The sequence below is a fragment of the Empidonax traillii genome, unplaced genomic scaffold (assembly GCF_003031625.1).
Source record: "Empidonax traillii isolate 1590-97213 ecotype Southwest subspecies unplaced genomic scaffold, ASM303162v1 scaffold122:size1458747, whole genome shotgun sequence".
NCBI classification, from domain to species: domain Eukaryota; kingdom Metazoa; phylum Chordata; class Aves; order Passeriformes; family Tyrannidae; genus Empidonax; species Empidonax traillii.
In genome coordinates this window covers 47,181-61,672 of record NW_020955315.1, presented here as the reverse complement: position 1 = coordinate 61,672, position 14,492 = coordinate 47,181, and the positions used below count along the sequence as shown (strand labels likewise).

General features: G+C 42.6%; 1 protein-coding gene across 2 annotated transcripts in view; it reads left to right on the top strand.

The window, feature by feature from the left end:
- The window catches only part of EGFR (epidermal growth factor receptor), a 150,697-nt gene that overhangs the window by 100,756 nt on the left and 35,449 nt on the right, over positions 1-14,492 (top strand). For both annotated transcript variants that reach the window (XM_027883267.1, XM_027883266.1), the window contains exons 2-6: positions 6,303-6,454; positions 7,970-8,156; positions 8,812-8,946; positions 10,703-10,771; positions 13,589-13,707. In XM_027883267.1, coding sequence (XP_027739068.1) covers positions 6,303-6,454; positions 7,970-8,156; positions 8,812-8,946; positions 10,703-10,771; positions 13,589-13,707 — 662 coding nt within the window. The remainder of the gene's footprint in view (positions 1-6,302; positions 6,455-7,969; positions 8,157-8,811; positions 8,947-10,702; positions 10,772-13,588; positions 13,708-14,492) is intronic.

Here is a 14,492-nt window from a genome sequence, read left to right as displayed (position 1 = left end):
AATGAAGATACATGATGAATTAAATAATGGCAACAGGGAAGAAAAATAGAAATATTAAAAAAAAAAAAAAAAAGGGAAAAAAAAACCACCCTGGGGAATTAATAAGGCTGAATCCCTTGTTATCAGAAATACTATGACTTTGGCAAGGTCTTCACTCAGGAGCAAGTTGGTTTCTGTAGGATTATTTATTTTTTCAGGCAGAGGCACTCACCAGCAATCAGACCATCCAACTGTCATGCTGCCTCTATCCCTTGCAATTCAGGATGGGACTTCTGACATTGAAGGAAAGGTCTCCACTCTCAGCTGGAGCAAGGCAAGCCTAAAATTACATTTAACTGAAAAGGTTGGGTTTGTCAAATAAATAAAAATAAGAAACCACCTGAGAAAGCTTTCCCTTAAAGCATATTCTTTTTCTCAACTATAGCAATAGTTTTGGTCACTTTTGCAGTTACACTTTCCATTTAAGTATTTTTAAGAACTCTGTCATTGTTTTGGTCCCAATATGTCTAAAAGTTGGAATTAATCTCAGCAACTGCATTACTCTAAACCACACTGTTTGAGCAGGGACTTACTACAGCCACACGAGGTTGTTTTTCACTGCGTTTTAAATGAAAGTATTTGAATATGTGCAAAAATCATTATCTTCTGCAGAAGAATTTCCAGTGCCCAAATGCTGCTGTTGTTAAGCTGAAAGTGGACCTTTTAGGCATTGTATGGGTTTGCAAGTACTGTTTTCTTTAGGGAAACCATTGCATTTTTCTTTCTCTTTCCATCAGGAAACAGGTTAGTCATGACGACAAATGTCCTGTCTGCTCTAGTACTTTCTTGTAACCTTAAATGCCATTATTTTGATCGCTTGTGCTAGCTGCACTTCGCTGGTTCCCACAGTAGGTTGTGTGTGGATCTGTTTGATAGCTGTAAGGGTATGCTTTGAAGCTGGTTAAAAACAATACCTGATATACAGGACATGCCCTTTTAGCTGATGTGCATATTTATGCTTGAATGACACGAGCATCTTCATTTAATTTCTGAGGCCTCGCTAGATGAAGGTCAGTGGCAGCTCTCATAAGGGAGAAACAGTTTTTCTCCCAGGGAAGAGTGTGGAGGTGCAGGGCATGACCAGGATGCCCTGGGTGTTGTGTGGGGCTTATCCAGGGGCTAACCGACTGAGTTGGGATGGTGTGATTGCCCATGCATACCCAAATTGAGCAGTATTACTTGCAAAAATATTCCAGTTCTCTTGAAAGTTGTTTTTTTTTTTTTTTTTTTCCACCCCTGTACTCTGGTAAAGGTGAATTGGTTGTGGGCAGCACTGATTGTACTGTACCAAGTAGCATTATCTTCCCCAGGCCTTCAGCGGCAGCTTTGGACCAAATCCTCAGTATTGTACTGCTCTTCCATGAAATACCTAAAAATATCAAAAGTGAAATTACTGCTAACAAATAGCAAGAGTAGAATATTTATAAATATACTGGCAGATTGAATAAATATCTCTTATCTCCAAGTTTTGTGTTGTTGTCAGTAATGACTAGAAAACATGCAGGAGAAGTATATAAATTTATCATACCAGGGCATATATAGTTATGATATATGAAGCATGGAAATAGACTTGAATATCTCTGAAATTGCCTTTATGAGTTATTATTTTGATGTGTCTGTCAGAGCTGCGGGGAGACTAACATAGGCTAAGCATGGATAGAAACAGCTGATGATTTAGGGATTGGTGATAATTTGGTTTCAAAGTATGCTCTGAGGTTTTTCTCAGGTCTGGGGCAAATATGCCTGACAGGATTGGGACTTAAGTAATCAGAGATTTTCTATGGAGAAGATGAAAACAGATTTTGTTTGTATCAGGGCAATTGCTGCAGGGACCGCTTTGTTTAATCTGAGCTTGTATGGATTTGGGAGAATACAGTTGCTTAGCATTACAGCTGGATGGATGCCTTCTATCTCCCTACCATCACTTGGGGAAAATGCCATTTAAGAAATGCTTTGGTTTCACTCCACTGCTTTGGGCTTCACAAGAAAAAATATGGCCAAGGAGCAAAGGGTTGCAGGTGGTAAATCTGTTTGCATCACCTAGAAGTACTCGTTTAAGTCCAAGTCTGAGGCAGAGAAGGGGACTAGCAAGCATGGCTGTGGACACACAAAGGATTTTAGTGTCCAAGACACCCAACCCTGCACTTTTCATAACTGCCAAAGTTCAGCAAGTTTGCATCTTTTGGTATAGTGTACCAGATCACGTGAGCTGGGGTGGGAGAACCCCGTGCTCCCAGCACGCAGCCCTGCTCTCAGCGCTGCTCCAGACAGCAGCCTCTTGGGATGGCCTCTCTGTGTCAAAACTTTCCAGATTGCCTGTATTTTTATTATATTAGCATTGCTGATAAAAGCAAAGGCTTTTATCTTTTAGGGTTCAACCTGAAGTTAAGTTCTGAAGTTGAGATCTCAGCTTTTCTGCTGGTCAGGGGCATTCTCACCCTGATTTTTTTCACTCTGCTTTTTAGTTAAAATGTGCTAGAGCCACGTGTAAGTGCCCACATAGAAAGTGTATTATGTGGGACATGCTTCCATAGCCCCCAGCAGTATCATGCAAGTAGCCCTGTGCACCATTGACTCCTAAACCTGGATAGTGCTGGCTTTGCTTCACATTGAAATGAAAGTGTGTAATGAGTGTATGTGGCTTCATAATCCGTCCTTTGGAGGGCAAATAGGTCAAGCTCAATAGTGGTTAAATCATAATAAATTCCATCCACTCGAGCATGCAGATCCCACTTAAAACTCTACAGAGCGAGGCGAGCACCTCATTGTCTGTGCTTTAGCCTCTGGCCAGAGCAGCATTCACACTGCAATATTATTTACAGATAATTATAGCGTGTATCTTTTCAGAACACAGTTTCCATAAGCAAAGAAATTGCAGGAATTATATTATTCGTCAGATGCAAACAGGCCATTTTCTTTTCTTTCCAAATGTTCTAGTTGGAAAATTATCCTGCACCTCTGCCTGAGTTCAGTAATACTGCTGGAGGGGGTTAGCTTGTTTTGTTTGATTAGGGTTTCATTTACTCAGCATATACAGCTTATGACCCAGGTTGCCATTTGGTAAATATTGGAGTGATGAAATTCACTTTGTGGATGTACTTAGATCTCTTTGTAGCAAACAGGGAATTGACCTTGTATCTCTTTGAGCAAACAAAAAATTTTGCCTGAGGGGGAAAGCTCCTCTGTGGTGGTCTGACTGACGCTAGCCACATACTGTTGAATTCTTCAAAGAAGCAACTCATTTTCTTCTGCTCTCCAGATCTTAATTAACACCTCATCTACATCTACTGTTCATTGCACAGAAGATGTGATGAGCCTGATGGAGGGGACCTGTGTTTTGCATGTGGCTCAAGACACCTTTGGTAGACAGCCATAAAAGTGCTCTCTACTTACAGTACAGGGGAAAAAAGTAAATCCTGGAGGACCAACCTGATGCCTCTTTGAAGCTTGTTATGTCTGGGTTTCCCTCTGCAGCTTCACAAGCAGGCAAGCTCCTTCTCTTGACTATTTGCTTCTCCCTCCTTGCCATCCTCGGAGCTGGTTTGAATGCATAGGGCACAATGCTGAACCAAATCAGTGAGCTTTTCTGGGCTAAAAATACCCTCTGACCAATTATTTATTTATTGTACCGCATTATTTGTAGCTTGGATCAGCTGTTTGGCATGGTTCACCGAGTGGTCCCGCGGGAGAGGGAGAAGCACAAAAGTAGCCATGCCCTCTGCCTGCTGCATCAGCCTTGACCTAATGAGCAATGAAAAAGTCTGTGTTTCTCAAGACGTCTGACCCAGGTTCAGAGCTCCAACACTTGTCTGATCCCAAGAGAGGCACATTCAGATGAGTGCAGTTTGTCTTATGTGTTTTTTTCAGTGAGCTGTTGTACAGGGAGCTGTTGCACAGCCTGACCGGTGCCAAACTGCTTAAGGTCGATCAGGGGCACGGGTGGCCAGAAGATGCCACCAGACAAGGCTCCTCCTTCCACCTCTCCTTCAGCTCAGACATAGCATAAACACTGCATCTTTTGCATCAGGCCTGTCTTGGGTATCAGGGCAGATCTTCGCTGTTAGCCTGAGAGGTGCAGTAAGAGCCCCAGGTCATTTGTGGGCCCTGAAGACCATAGCAGGCTGACTTACAGACTTACATGTCTTTATTTCTGTGAGAAGTCTAAACTGCATCTGCTCTTGCATTGTGTTTGAGTGCTTTCAAAAATCACACTGTTTTAAAGATCAGATATGCAATGCCTAAACTGAGCATCCAAGTTGAGGTTTTTAATTGTCCGAGAATCTCTCGTTACTGGCTTTTTTCCTTGGTAATAGGATAACATTATTTAAAATTCAAGACGACCTCTGGGACAACTCTTTTACTCTTCCAGTCAGTTCAAAGCTTCTTCACTTCTGTCCCCAATGCCACCACACTTTCCAGAGCAGACTAGAGTATGACAGGACTTCTAACTTTCTGCCTTCAAAATGTGACCGCTCCACAAAAAAAACCCCAAACAAAACAAAAACAAACAAAAAACCCCTTTCTGTGGCTCTAGCTCATAATTTGTGGTCCTTGTACTTGAAGCAGAAGGCAAGTACGGGTTTTAAGCAGGAACACATTGGAACAGTTAAGTTTGAAAATGGAACAGAAAATCCAGCTAAGATGTCTAAAACAAATGTAAAGAAATTCAGAAATCCAAAGCAAATGTCTTTTTCTGCACTTGAGGCTTGTGAAGTAAAAAGCAGCTTAGGTGGTGTACTCACAACCCCTGTTATACTGTCCCCATTTACTAGCAGTTTGATCCCAAACACTATAATGTTTATCTAGATGTATCATGAGAAATAACTGAGGAATGTGAGTGAATAGCCTTGCTTTAAGCCTTGTCCAAGAGTATTCAATCTGTTGTCACTGTAACTCCGTAATGCTGGCTGTACTGAGAAGTAGCACGTGTTCAGTGAATGGTATAGACGACTGGTAAGTGGTGCTTTTATCACTGCTTATTAAGTTATTTTTCCTACTAATAAAACATCAGCTGTTCAGTAAATCTTCAACAGGTGTCGTCTTATGTTGCTAGCACCAAAACTTATTTTCAGCTTTGTCGAGAGTCATTGTTATTTGCTCTGCAGCACCCCACACAGTGGTGTTCCAGCTTGTGATTGGTGCCTCTAGGAATTATGACTCGACAAAAGTATCTTTTCATGTATTATTTTCTCCAAGTTAAAAGGATGCAATTCTTTCAGTGTGCTACGGAAAGCTGTGCAGTCAGGCTAGGGTTGCATTGTAACAGTGATGAGACAAAAGCCTCCTTTTGCTCCCACTGAACAGCAAGGCTGGGCTGAAGCTTTCCACCTGGAAGGGGTTGTGAAGTATTTTACCACATTGCCTTGTGGATTGTTCTGATTTCTTCGATATTAGGATAGCTCAGAGATGTTTTCATTTTAGCTATGAAAGGATAGGCCAGGGAGAAACTATTTGAGTACAGTTTTGGGGTGTTATGTGTTGTATTATTTCTTCAGAGCAATTTGCATTTTGGTCTTCCGTCGCAATCAAATATTGTGGTGATAACTTTTGTCAATTCTTCTAGATTTAATAAAACAGAGTAATATAATTTCAGGTGGGGACTAATTTTTCCATCTCGCTCTTATAAATGTTTGGAATCTCAGTGGACACCTCTTCCTTCCCCATCAGCAAAGTAGACAAAGGGATATTTGTGTGCCAAAGCAGAATATGCCAGGAAATCTCCTGAATCTTATCATACTCCCAAAGTGTCGGACTTGCAAGAGATATGTAATTCCTGGAGGTTCAGTTTGCTCTTAAAACCTGGATTTGTAGCTTGAGGGATCCTGTAGGAAGCCCCCACTTGCTCCCACTGAGCTTAGAGGGAGACCCAACTCCCTCTGAAGTAATGGGTCCTCAGGGAAGTGGCCTTTGGGGATTCCTTCTATTTTCAGTAATGATTGATGGTACTCTATGACTGTCCTCTCCTCAGGAACTGAGTTATGTTTGTGATACAGGAAAACTTAGTGCTACTTATGTACAAAAGCCTTGTTTTGGAGCTTTTTATGTAACAGAAAGTGACGGAGGATTATTCCAGCTCTAAATTCTGATGCATCTCTGTCCCTGGGAAACACTGCATGCTTCCTACACTATTGCCATCAGACAGATAACGTTCTTGTTTCTTATGAAACTGATGCTTAACTTACTGTGGTGCTTGTAAAGATAAGTAGGCAACAAGTCTTTATATTCTCCCTTTCCTTCATGGAGCTTTCTTCTTTCCCCCACAGTTTGTCAAGGGACAAATAACAAGCTGACCCAACTGGGACATGTGGAAGACCATTTCACCAGCCTGCAGAGGATGTATAACAATTGTGAGGTGGTGCTCAGCAACCTGGAGATTACATACGTGGAGCACAATCGTGACCTCTCTTTCCTGAAGGTTAGTGTTCGTGGCCCATGTGGTCTTCTCTGCTAAAGGAATCTTACTCCATTTTTTGAGGAAAACGCAGAGGATCAGCTACTGATAAAATTCTGTGGTGATCCAAAAAACATAGCTAGCTAATGCCAGAGAAATTGCAGCTCACAGTCTAAACACACCTGTAGGCTGCAGAATATGCTCAACTCTACTATACAAATCAGGCACTTTGACAAATAGCTTTTCAAACATTTGCTAACCTGTAATGGGTGCCAAGCAGGTGGGTTTCTTCTTATTTGTCGTTCCAATTGCATCCTTACCCATTGCCTTACTTCTCAGAGAGCAAAAGACTTTGTGGCGCTGTTGGGCAAAGCAAAGCACAAAGTGAGTGGCGACCCACTGATGGCAGATTTTGAAGTGTGGAGGCCTTTCCCATTCTCTTCTTCAAACTGTGGCCCCTTCCCCTGCCGTTGTGGTGAGTCCCTCTGTAGCCTGCAGTGCTCACACCCCGAGCAGGCAGGCAAGTCCTGTGCAATAACTTCCCACGTGGATTCTTCAAACGATCTTCAAGACGATCCTCCGCAGTTGACACACGGGCTACTCCCATCTCAACATTTGTTTTGTGCACAAGTCCCTGAGTAACTATGGCAAGCTGAGGGAGGGGAGGAAAGGACAGGGAATGGATGCTAAAACTCAGCTGCAGCATGGGGAGGAGGGAGCACTGTCTCACTTGGGGGCCTCTACATTCTCCACCAGCAAGTAACAAGCAAGATCAGAAAATGTATAGTTCAGACACATGGGTTATAAATATGATGGTATTCTTCTCTCTGAAGCACAACCTGACTATGGAGCTCAGTGTTCCCAGGAACATAACAGGTCTCTTGAAAATTCACTGGTAGTCTTCACAGAACAGGAAAATATCCTAAGTGGTAGCCTGAGGGTTTTTCATTTATGGTCATTTTTGTAGGAGATAGAAATGCACACATTTCGCAGTGCAAAGCAGGAAATGACCTACATGCAGGAACAGTACCTCACTTGTATTTTTGTTGTGTAAATATATGTTACTTAAAAAGGAGAAGCTTTCCTGATCTTCCCCTCTTATGAGCAGTGGAAGATCTGCAAGGAAAGGGGCACGGAAAAGAGAATGTAAAAGCCTGAATCAGATGGCATCTCTGTGCTGCTAGTGGTTGGAGGCTAGGCAGTTATTTAAGGGAAACATCACACTGAGTTGCCATATCATACATGCTTACCCTGTTTGCCTGCATCCCCTAGTTAGCCCCACTTACCCAGAGCAGGGGTAAGCTGGACCTTTTCAGTGACACCGTGGTAGCTGCTCGAAAGATGAGTTTATACCTGCTTAACTGGCAAAGTTTTCCTCGTAGTCCGTTTTTGTTCTCAGATTTACGTATTTCAATGAGATTAAATGGTTTATCGCTCCTTAAAATTGAAAGATGGTGGATTGGACGGGTGGGAGGTAGAAAACGATTATTGAGGAGTCCTATGGATTAAGCACCGTGTTTTCTTCTGTTCTTCTCTCAGTCGATACAGGAGGTCGCCGGCTACGTACTCATCGCACTTAACATGGTGGACGTCATTCCCCTAGAAAACCTCCAGATCATCCGAGGCAATGTGCTGTATGACAACTCTTATGCCCTGGCAGTTTTATCCAATTACCACATGAATAAAACCCAGGGACTCCGGCAGCTGCCAATGAAGCGGCTATCAGGTGAGAGGAAAGCAAGAGGTGGAGGCACCTCTAAAGCAAACTTCAGCTGTTGTCTTACTGGTCTCAAGATCTAATTGGAGATTGCCTCTCAAATGCCATCAACTCCTGCTTTAAAAACAAGGATCTGAATATAGTTTCCTAATTGCCTTCCTGCTACCCAGTCTTCTTTAAAAGGCGAAGAAAGTTCATAATTTCCCATTGCAGAAAGATGACAGAAAATCCAAAACATCAACAAGATGGTGAGATTCATTTCTGTCCCCCAAACTGGCAAAGAAGTATCCATTTGTTATTTTGCATTATTTGATTACAGTGCATACACATCAGTATTTTCTGTTAAGTCCCTGTGGGAACTGGTGATCTGTGCGTTAGAGTCTCACACAGTCTCTGTCTATGCACACCAGCAGTGCCATCTCTGCTGAGTGCTATGGCCCCTAGAGGTGGCACCAGGCAGAAAGCCACGTGTACTGACATCTTTATGGCATCCAAGAGCAGCTGACTCTCCAGAACCTGTCAGTCTGAGCCTGGTGTTAGTTATATAAATTGTCCTTTTCTGTCAGCATGAGGTGGAGAAATATGTGCTTTATTTCTCTTTCTTTAGATCAGAGACAGAAGTCTTAGGGAATTGCTTCGCTTACAAATTCTCTTTCTGTAACAGAAATTCTCAATGGAGGTGTTAAAATCAGCAACAACCCCAAACTCTGCAACATGGACACTGTTCTCTGGAATGACATCATTGACACGAGCAAGAAGCCTCTCACAGTGCTTGAGTTTGCAAGCAACTTGTCTTCTTGTGAGTATTAACTTACCAAAAATGCTATGTGCTCTCCCCCTCCACTTCAGACAGTATAATAAACATACCATCTTTCACGCAGTAGGTTTGTGGTCCAACAGTTTTTCACACGAGGGCTACCAAGCCCAGTTCCAAGGGAAGTGCTTTCATTTCTGCACCACTGGCCTAAGATAGAATTTTTCATTAACTCAGAGCTCAGGTCCTTAACTCAGAGCTCAGCAAAGTTCTTGGTTTAAGGCAGTACTCTACATATGTGTTAATCAAACACATCTAAGGAAAACGTGCACTCCTTTGCTTTCCAGGAATCTACGGTTTACAATGTAAGGTTTGGGTCTAGAAAGTCCATGTGGGTACCTTCGTGGAGTTGCTTGAAGCTTTTTTAGAGCTAAGGCCCATACTGAGTGCTGTAAAACCCAACTGCTTTGGGCTGGACAGACTGCCCTTGCAAAAATAATGATAAACAGGCAGATAAATCTGATGCTTCAGATCAGCAGGGAGACGGGGGGATATTTGAAAGTTTGTATAGCATATGGTTAGAGTAGGCTTAAGCTAATCCTTCAGCCTTAGGAGTCCCTTGTAAAATCCCCAGTCACTTCAAGGAAAGTTTATTTTCGTTTCTGAGCATTTAATTTCTGGCACTATAAATTGACGGGAAAACATATTTTCTTTATCTTCTTCCAGTTGCATAATTGCCTGAGCTAATAGCCAACTTCTGTGTTGACTTATTTTTGTGCAGAGCCCTAGCGTAATCAAGCAGTTGCGAACTATATATGTCAGCACAGAAGTTTGGCTCTGACCACCCCAGGAATGTTAATCTTTAACTTTTCAACTTAAAAAAGAAAAGGAGTTCTTTGGTCCCACACCAAATCAATCAGCTCTTGGACAAGTATTGGCATCCGTTCAGCTATTTGATGGGTGACAGAGGGAGGGAGAATCACATGATGTTAACAGGAAGGAACACTTTAGTAGGAAATGCCTTTTAAATGTAGTGAATTCCCTATTAATCTGCTTAAACAGCCATTTATGGCTTTAATAACGATCCCATAACCTAAAATAAGTAGTTTCTCTCGGAATCTGCTTGTCATTAAGAGAAAGAAAAAGAAAGAAGAGAGCAAGGAGGGAGGGATGGGAAAGAACCAGCACTGAACCACTGAGGTCAGGCAGGGTGTCCATCCACCCTATCACCTCTCCATTAATTGTCCATCTGCAGTGCAGTCCTCCACCGAGGAGTATTCTTGGCAGAGGATGGGAGGAGGGTGTGAAACAGACGAGTCAAATTACTTTGTGGTCGGAGTAGCTGGCGGTTACCTGTGAATCCAGTTGGATTCGTTTACTTTTTAGAACTGCATTGCTCAGAAACGCTGATTTACATGTGGCCTGTAGTGAGCAGCTGGCACATGCCCGGCTGCAAGCCAGTGGTGACTTGCCATTGCACGCAAACCCCACCAGCAGAAGGGCCAGCCGGGCAGTAGCTGAGATTCCTGTTCCTGGGAAAAGTGAACGTCTTTCGTAAGCTAGACTGGCTGGGTGTTGTGCTCGCTTGTTCAAAGGTGTGGGGGTGGAGAACTGCACGTAGGAAAGCGGAGTTGAACAAAGGGATAAGGATTAAAGTTCACCATTTTTTTGAGCATCGTTACATAGGTGCTTCCTACACTGGTTTATTGAGAACCAAATCTCAAGTCATGGTTTTCCGGGGTTCATGGTATGTTGTTGTTTTCTGTGGTTACAAAATACTATGCTCTGTCTCATGTTTTAGGTCCCAAATGCCACATGAACTGCACAGAGGACCACTGCTGGGGCCCTGGTGAACAGAACTGCCAAAAATGTAAGATTAATTAAGAAATAGCTTGTATACTCTAACATACTAAATTTCTATCTACTGAAAAATTAACCTGTCAAGCGCAAATTAGTAACATGTGTATCACACTTGTCCTTCTCTGCATCCTGCCATGCTGGGACTTCTTGAAGCACACCATGCATGGACATGGTCTGCACAAGGGTAGTCATAGGGAAGGACAACCATGCCTAGTCCCTACAAGCAGTTCCCTTTCTGGATGGGAAACCTCAAGGTGGTTTGCCTTGGGTTTGGGTTTCCCTGCAGATGTGCTGTTCTTCCAGAAGCAAAATTCTGCAGGTGTCTCCTGCACTGAAAACTTTTGTCTGTCGCCCACAGCTCTCTCCCATCCTCGCTTCAGAGCATATATTCTTTCGGTTATTTTGCCATGTAACAGGGAACACAGTAACTGCATGGTGAATTGTTTGCCTTCCTGCTGTTTCCTGCAGAGTCATTCTGCAGGCCAATTAATGATATTAATACTTGGGATTATTTTCTACTCTTAGAAGTAACAGTGTAACCCAATTTTTGCTGCTTTTAATTTCTCTTTTTGCAATCCCCGTAGGTTTTTTTTTGTCAACACAAATTATGTCATCTTCATGTGGATTTAATCGCACTACATACTGTACTCAGAGGACCTTTGAAAGGCTCTCTGTAGCCATTTTTAATTATATAAATAGGAATGTTTGGCTGCCTGTGTTTTACTGTAAAATTGTGCAGGTAGGATGTTTGCCTGATATCAAGAGAGCAACAGAAACATCTTTACAAGGTTTTATTTTTCCTAAAGTAAAGGTTGAGGAGGAAGACCATACTTCATTATTTCTTTCTTCTCTAAAAAGTGGGGAAATAACCTATTTCTAAATCTTTGTTTTGTGAAATGTTCAGTGAAAAAAGCGCTGATCTAGGCATGATGCAAATGGAAGCAATATCCTATCTTCAGTTTTCTGTTGCAAATAATCACCTAACCCTAAGTTTCTTCTCTGCAAATATCAAGCCAAATCTATACAACTTGGAGCTTGAGCAAATCTTTTCTGTCATCATTTAGCAAAAGCTTTAGTGTTTTTTCAGACAGCTCTGCAGCTTGGCTCTCAAGGTGGACAGTGACTGAATACTCAGAGGCCTTCCCGGGTTGGTCCCCGCAGCTGGTTCTGCACAGCTGTCTCAGGGCCTTGCAAAACCTCAGGTCTCTCAACCCGTCAGGCTTTTAGCATTTACAAACTCTCGCTGATTCGGGAGGTTGATGAGTGCATAAAATGAAACCTTTTGCAGGCTCTTGCTCACCTCTCCAGGCATTTGAGAACGTGGCCAACTGAAAATATTTCCCACATTTCCATATGTGGGAAAGTTTTTTTGTCCTGAAAATGAACGTGGGATATTCTGTACGATGTAAAAACGTCTGCTGTGATATATATTTCCAGCAGGAAGCTCTAGTCAATAGCTATCAAAGTGATGAGGTGCTTTATTCCCCTGCTAATGCTTATGAAAAAAAATTATATCAGAACACTGTTCATGTAGAACCATGTGCCTCTTATTCCCCTGTTTCTAGTGGAATGAAGGAGTTGCTATCAGAGAAGCTAATGCATGTTGTAGAAATAATCTGTTTCCTTGATATACTTGAAAGTATATTATCTTGCTTACAGGCCTGCAAGATTAATGAAATAATACAGTTTGGATACAAAAGTGTGTAACGGAAAAAGATAGAATGTATGATTTTTAAAAATCACTGTTATATACCCTGTAGCAGGCTACTTATTGCAATAATTTTTTGTCAATTAACAACCTTCTATTTCATACCTTCAGGAATTCATGGTGGTCTTGTAACCCATTTGTGCCAACTGCAAAGTTGATACCAGTTAGTGTAGAGCACAGCTGAAAGGCTCAGGGTGCTTTAATGAAGCAGAGTAGCCATCAGGTTTCTCTGATGTCTAATGCCAGGCTCTGTGGAAAAGTAATTTTTTTTTTTTCTAGAGAACAAGCAATCCCTTTTCTGGTTTGTGGTAGTTTCAGTTTTTTGGTTTTTTGGGTTTTTTTTTAATTGTTCTGATTATCCTTTTTGCTGCTTTGCTATTCAAATGGAGACACTTTCCCAATTCTCAGCAAAATGTTGCAGGCAGTTTTTGCTTCCCTGAAAAAAGCTGAACCAGGGCCAGTTCTTCCTCTGGGTGGTTGCAGTGGTGCAAACCCTGTGGGAATTGTGTAATGAAGATAAAATTTGGCCAAGGAATTGAAGCCTAAAGAAAAATAATTCAATGCGCATATGAAATCTGTTTGTTGAGTGAGTCTCCCCTCTCTGCAAATTTCAGAATATTTTTAGTGCGTTGAAGGGATCCTGACACCACACCAACAATGTATGGTTTCCCTTTTTAGTATGAAACCCTGGCAGTTCTGCCACATTGTTTTTCCCAAAGCTAGCAAAAATAATAGCAACTTTTTTCAGTGAAATGGAGGCAGATCCTGCTCTGTTTCCCAGATGTAGGATGCAATGACACCACAGAGTTTTTCTTGATCTGGGCATTGATGTGACAGGGACCCAGTTGCTCTTTCTAAGCAAGGCATATTTCCTGGTTGGGATCAGCGTTCTTAGCACCTCGCAACAGCCAAGATAATTACAGGCTGAGCACAATTCCTGCTCACTACCACCCACACCAGCTCTCACCCCTCCCAAACTTTAGCCTTATGTGAGGACAGAATGTGCATCCCATGAGGAAAAACTAGCACAGATCCTGCACCAGACCATTTCTCCATATTTCTTGATCTCAGTGCAGCAAGTACAGCTGATGTTTCTCATTTTTTTCTTGTATCTTCCAGTAACAAAAGTCATCTGTGCCCAGCAGTGCTCTGGCCGCTGCAGGGGGAAGGTGCCCAGCGACTGCTGCCACAACCAGTGCGCTGCGGGATGCACGGGGCCTCGGGAGAGTGACTGCCTGGTAATGATGCCACACCACCACCATAACTGCTTAAATCCCTGATACAGCGAGGCAGGCATTCAGCTGCAGGTCCTCCAGCCTTCTTCAACCCAAGACGCCCTCTGAGAGATGCTGTCCTGGAGGATGCTCCAAGACTTCCCTTTGTGGGTGGTTGGTGGGAGGGAAGATGAGATGAACTTCACAGCAGCCTTAGCTGGTCTTTACTGACTCTGTCAGTGAACCTTACTAGTGCATTCTAGACCAGCTTTAGTGCCTTTGAGTGCCCAGTGACTACAAAGTTGTTGTAGAGCATCTAAGTGTTTGCTGTAGGGTGGCTTCCCCACATGGGCAGATCCTCAGGTCCACAGTAGCCCCTGTGCTACAGCAATTTTGCAGGCCAGCACAAATTTGCCCTGTGCTCCTTAGCACTAGTCAGTAATAATCTTGATTTACTAAAGCAAGAACTTCTAAGGGGAATAAGATATGGTGGATCTTCATCTTTCTGCATTTCATTGAACTTCAGACATGAAATCAAGGTTTCCCTTTCTGGTTTTCACTTGACACATAAGCGCTGTTTTTGGGGAACCTTGGGACGGAGAAAAAGCACACAAAGCTTCTTTAGGGGGAAAAAAAGGTCCCTTGACTTCTCTCCAAGAGTTTCAGGGGGTCAGTGTATGCTGTGCTTTAAATCTTCCCCGTATTCACACTACACTTCATCTGAGTAATTGCCATAGAAACCATAAAGTTATCTTTATTCCTGGTGCCCTTTTAAGCTGCATGGCTGTAATGCCCTTACTGGCTCACAA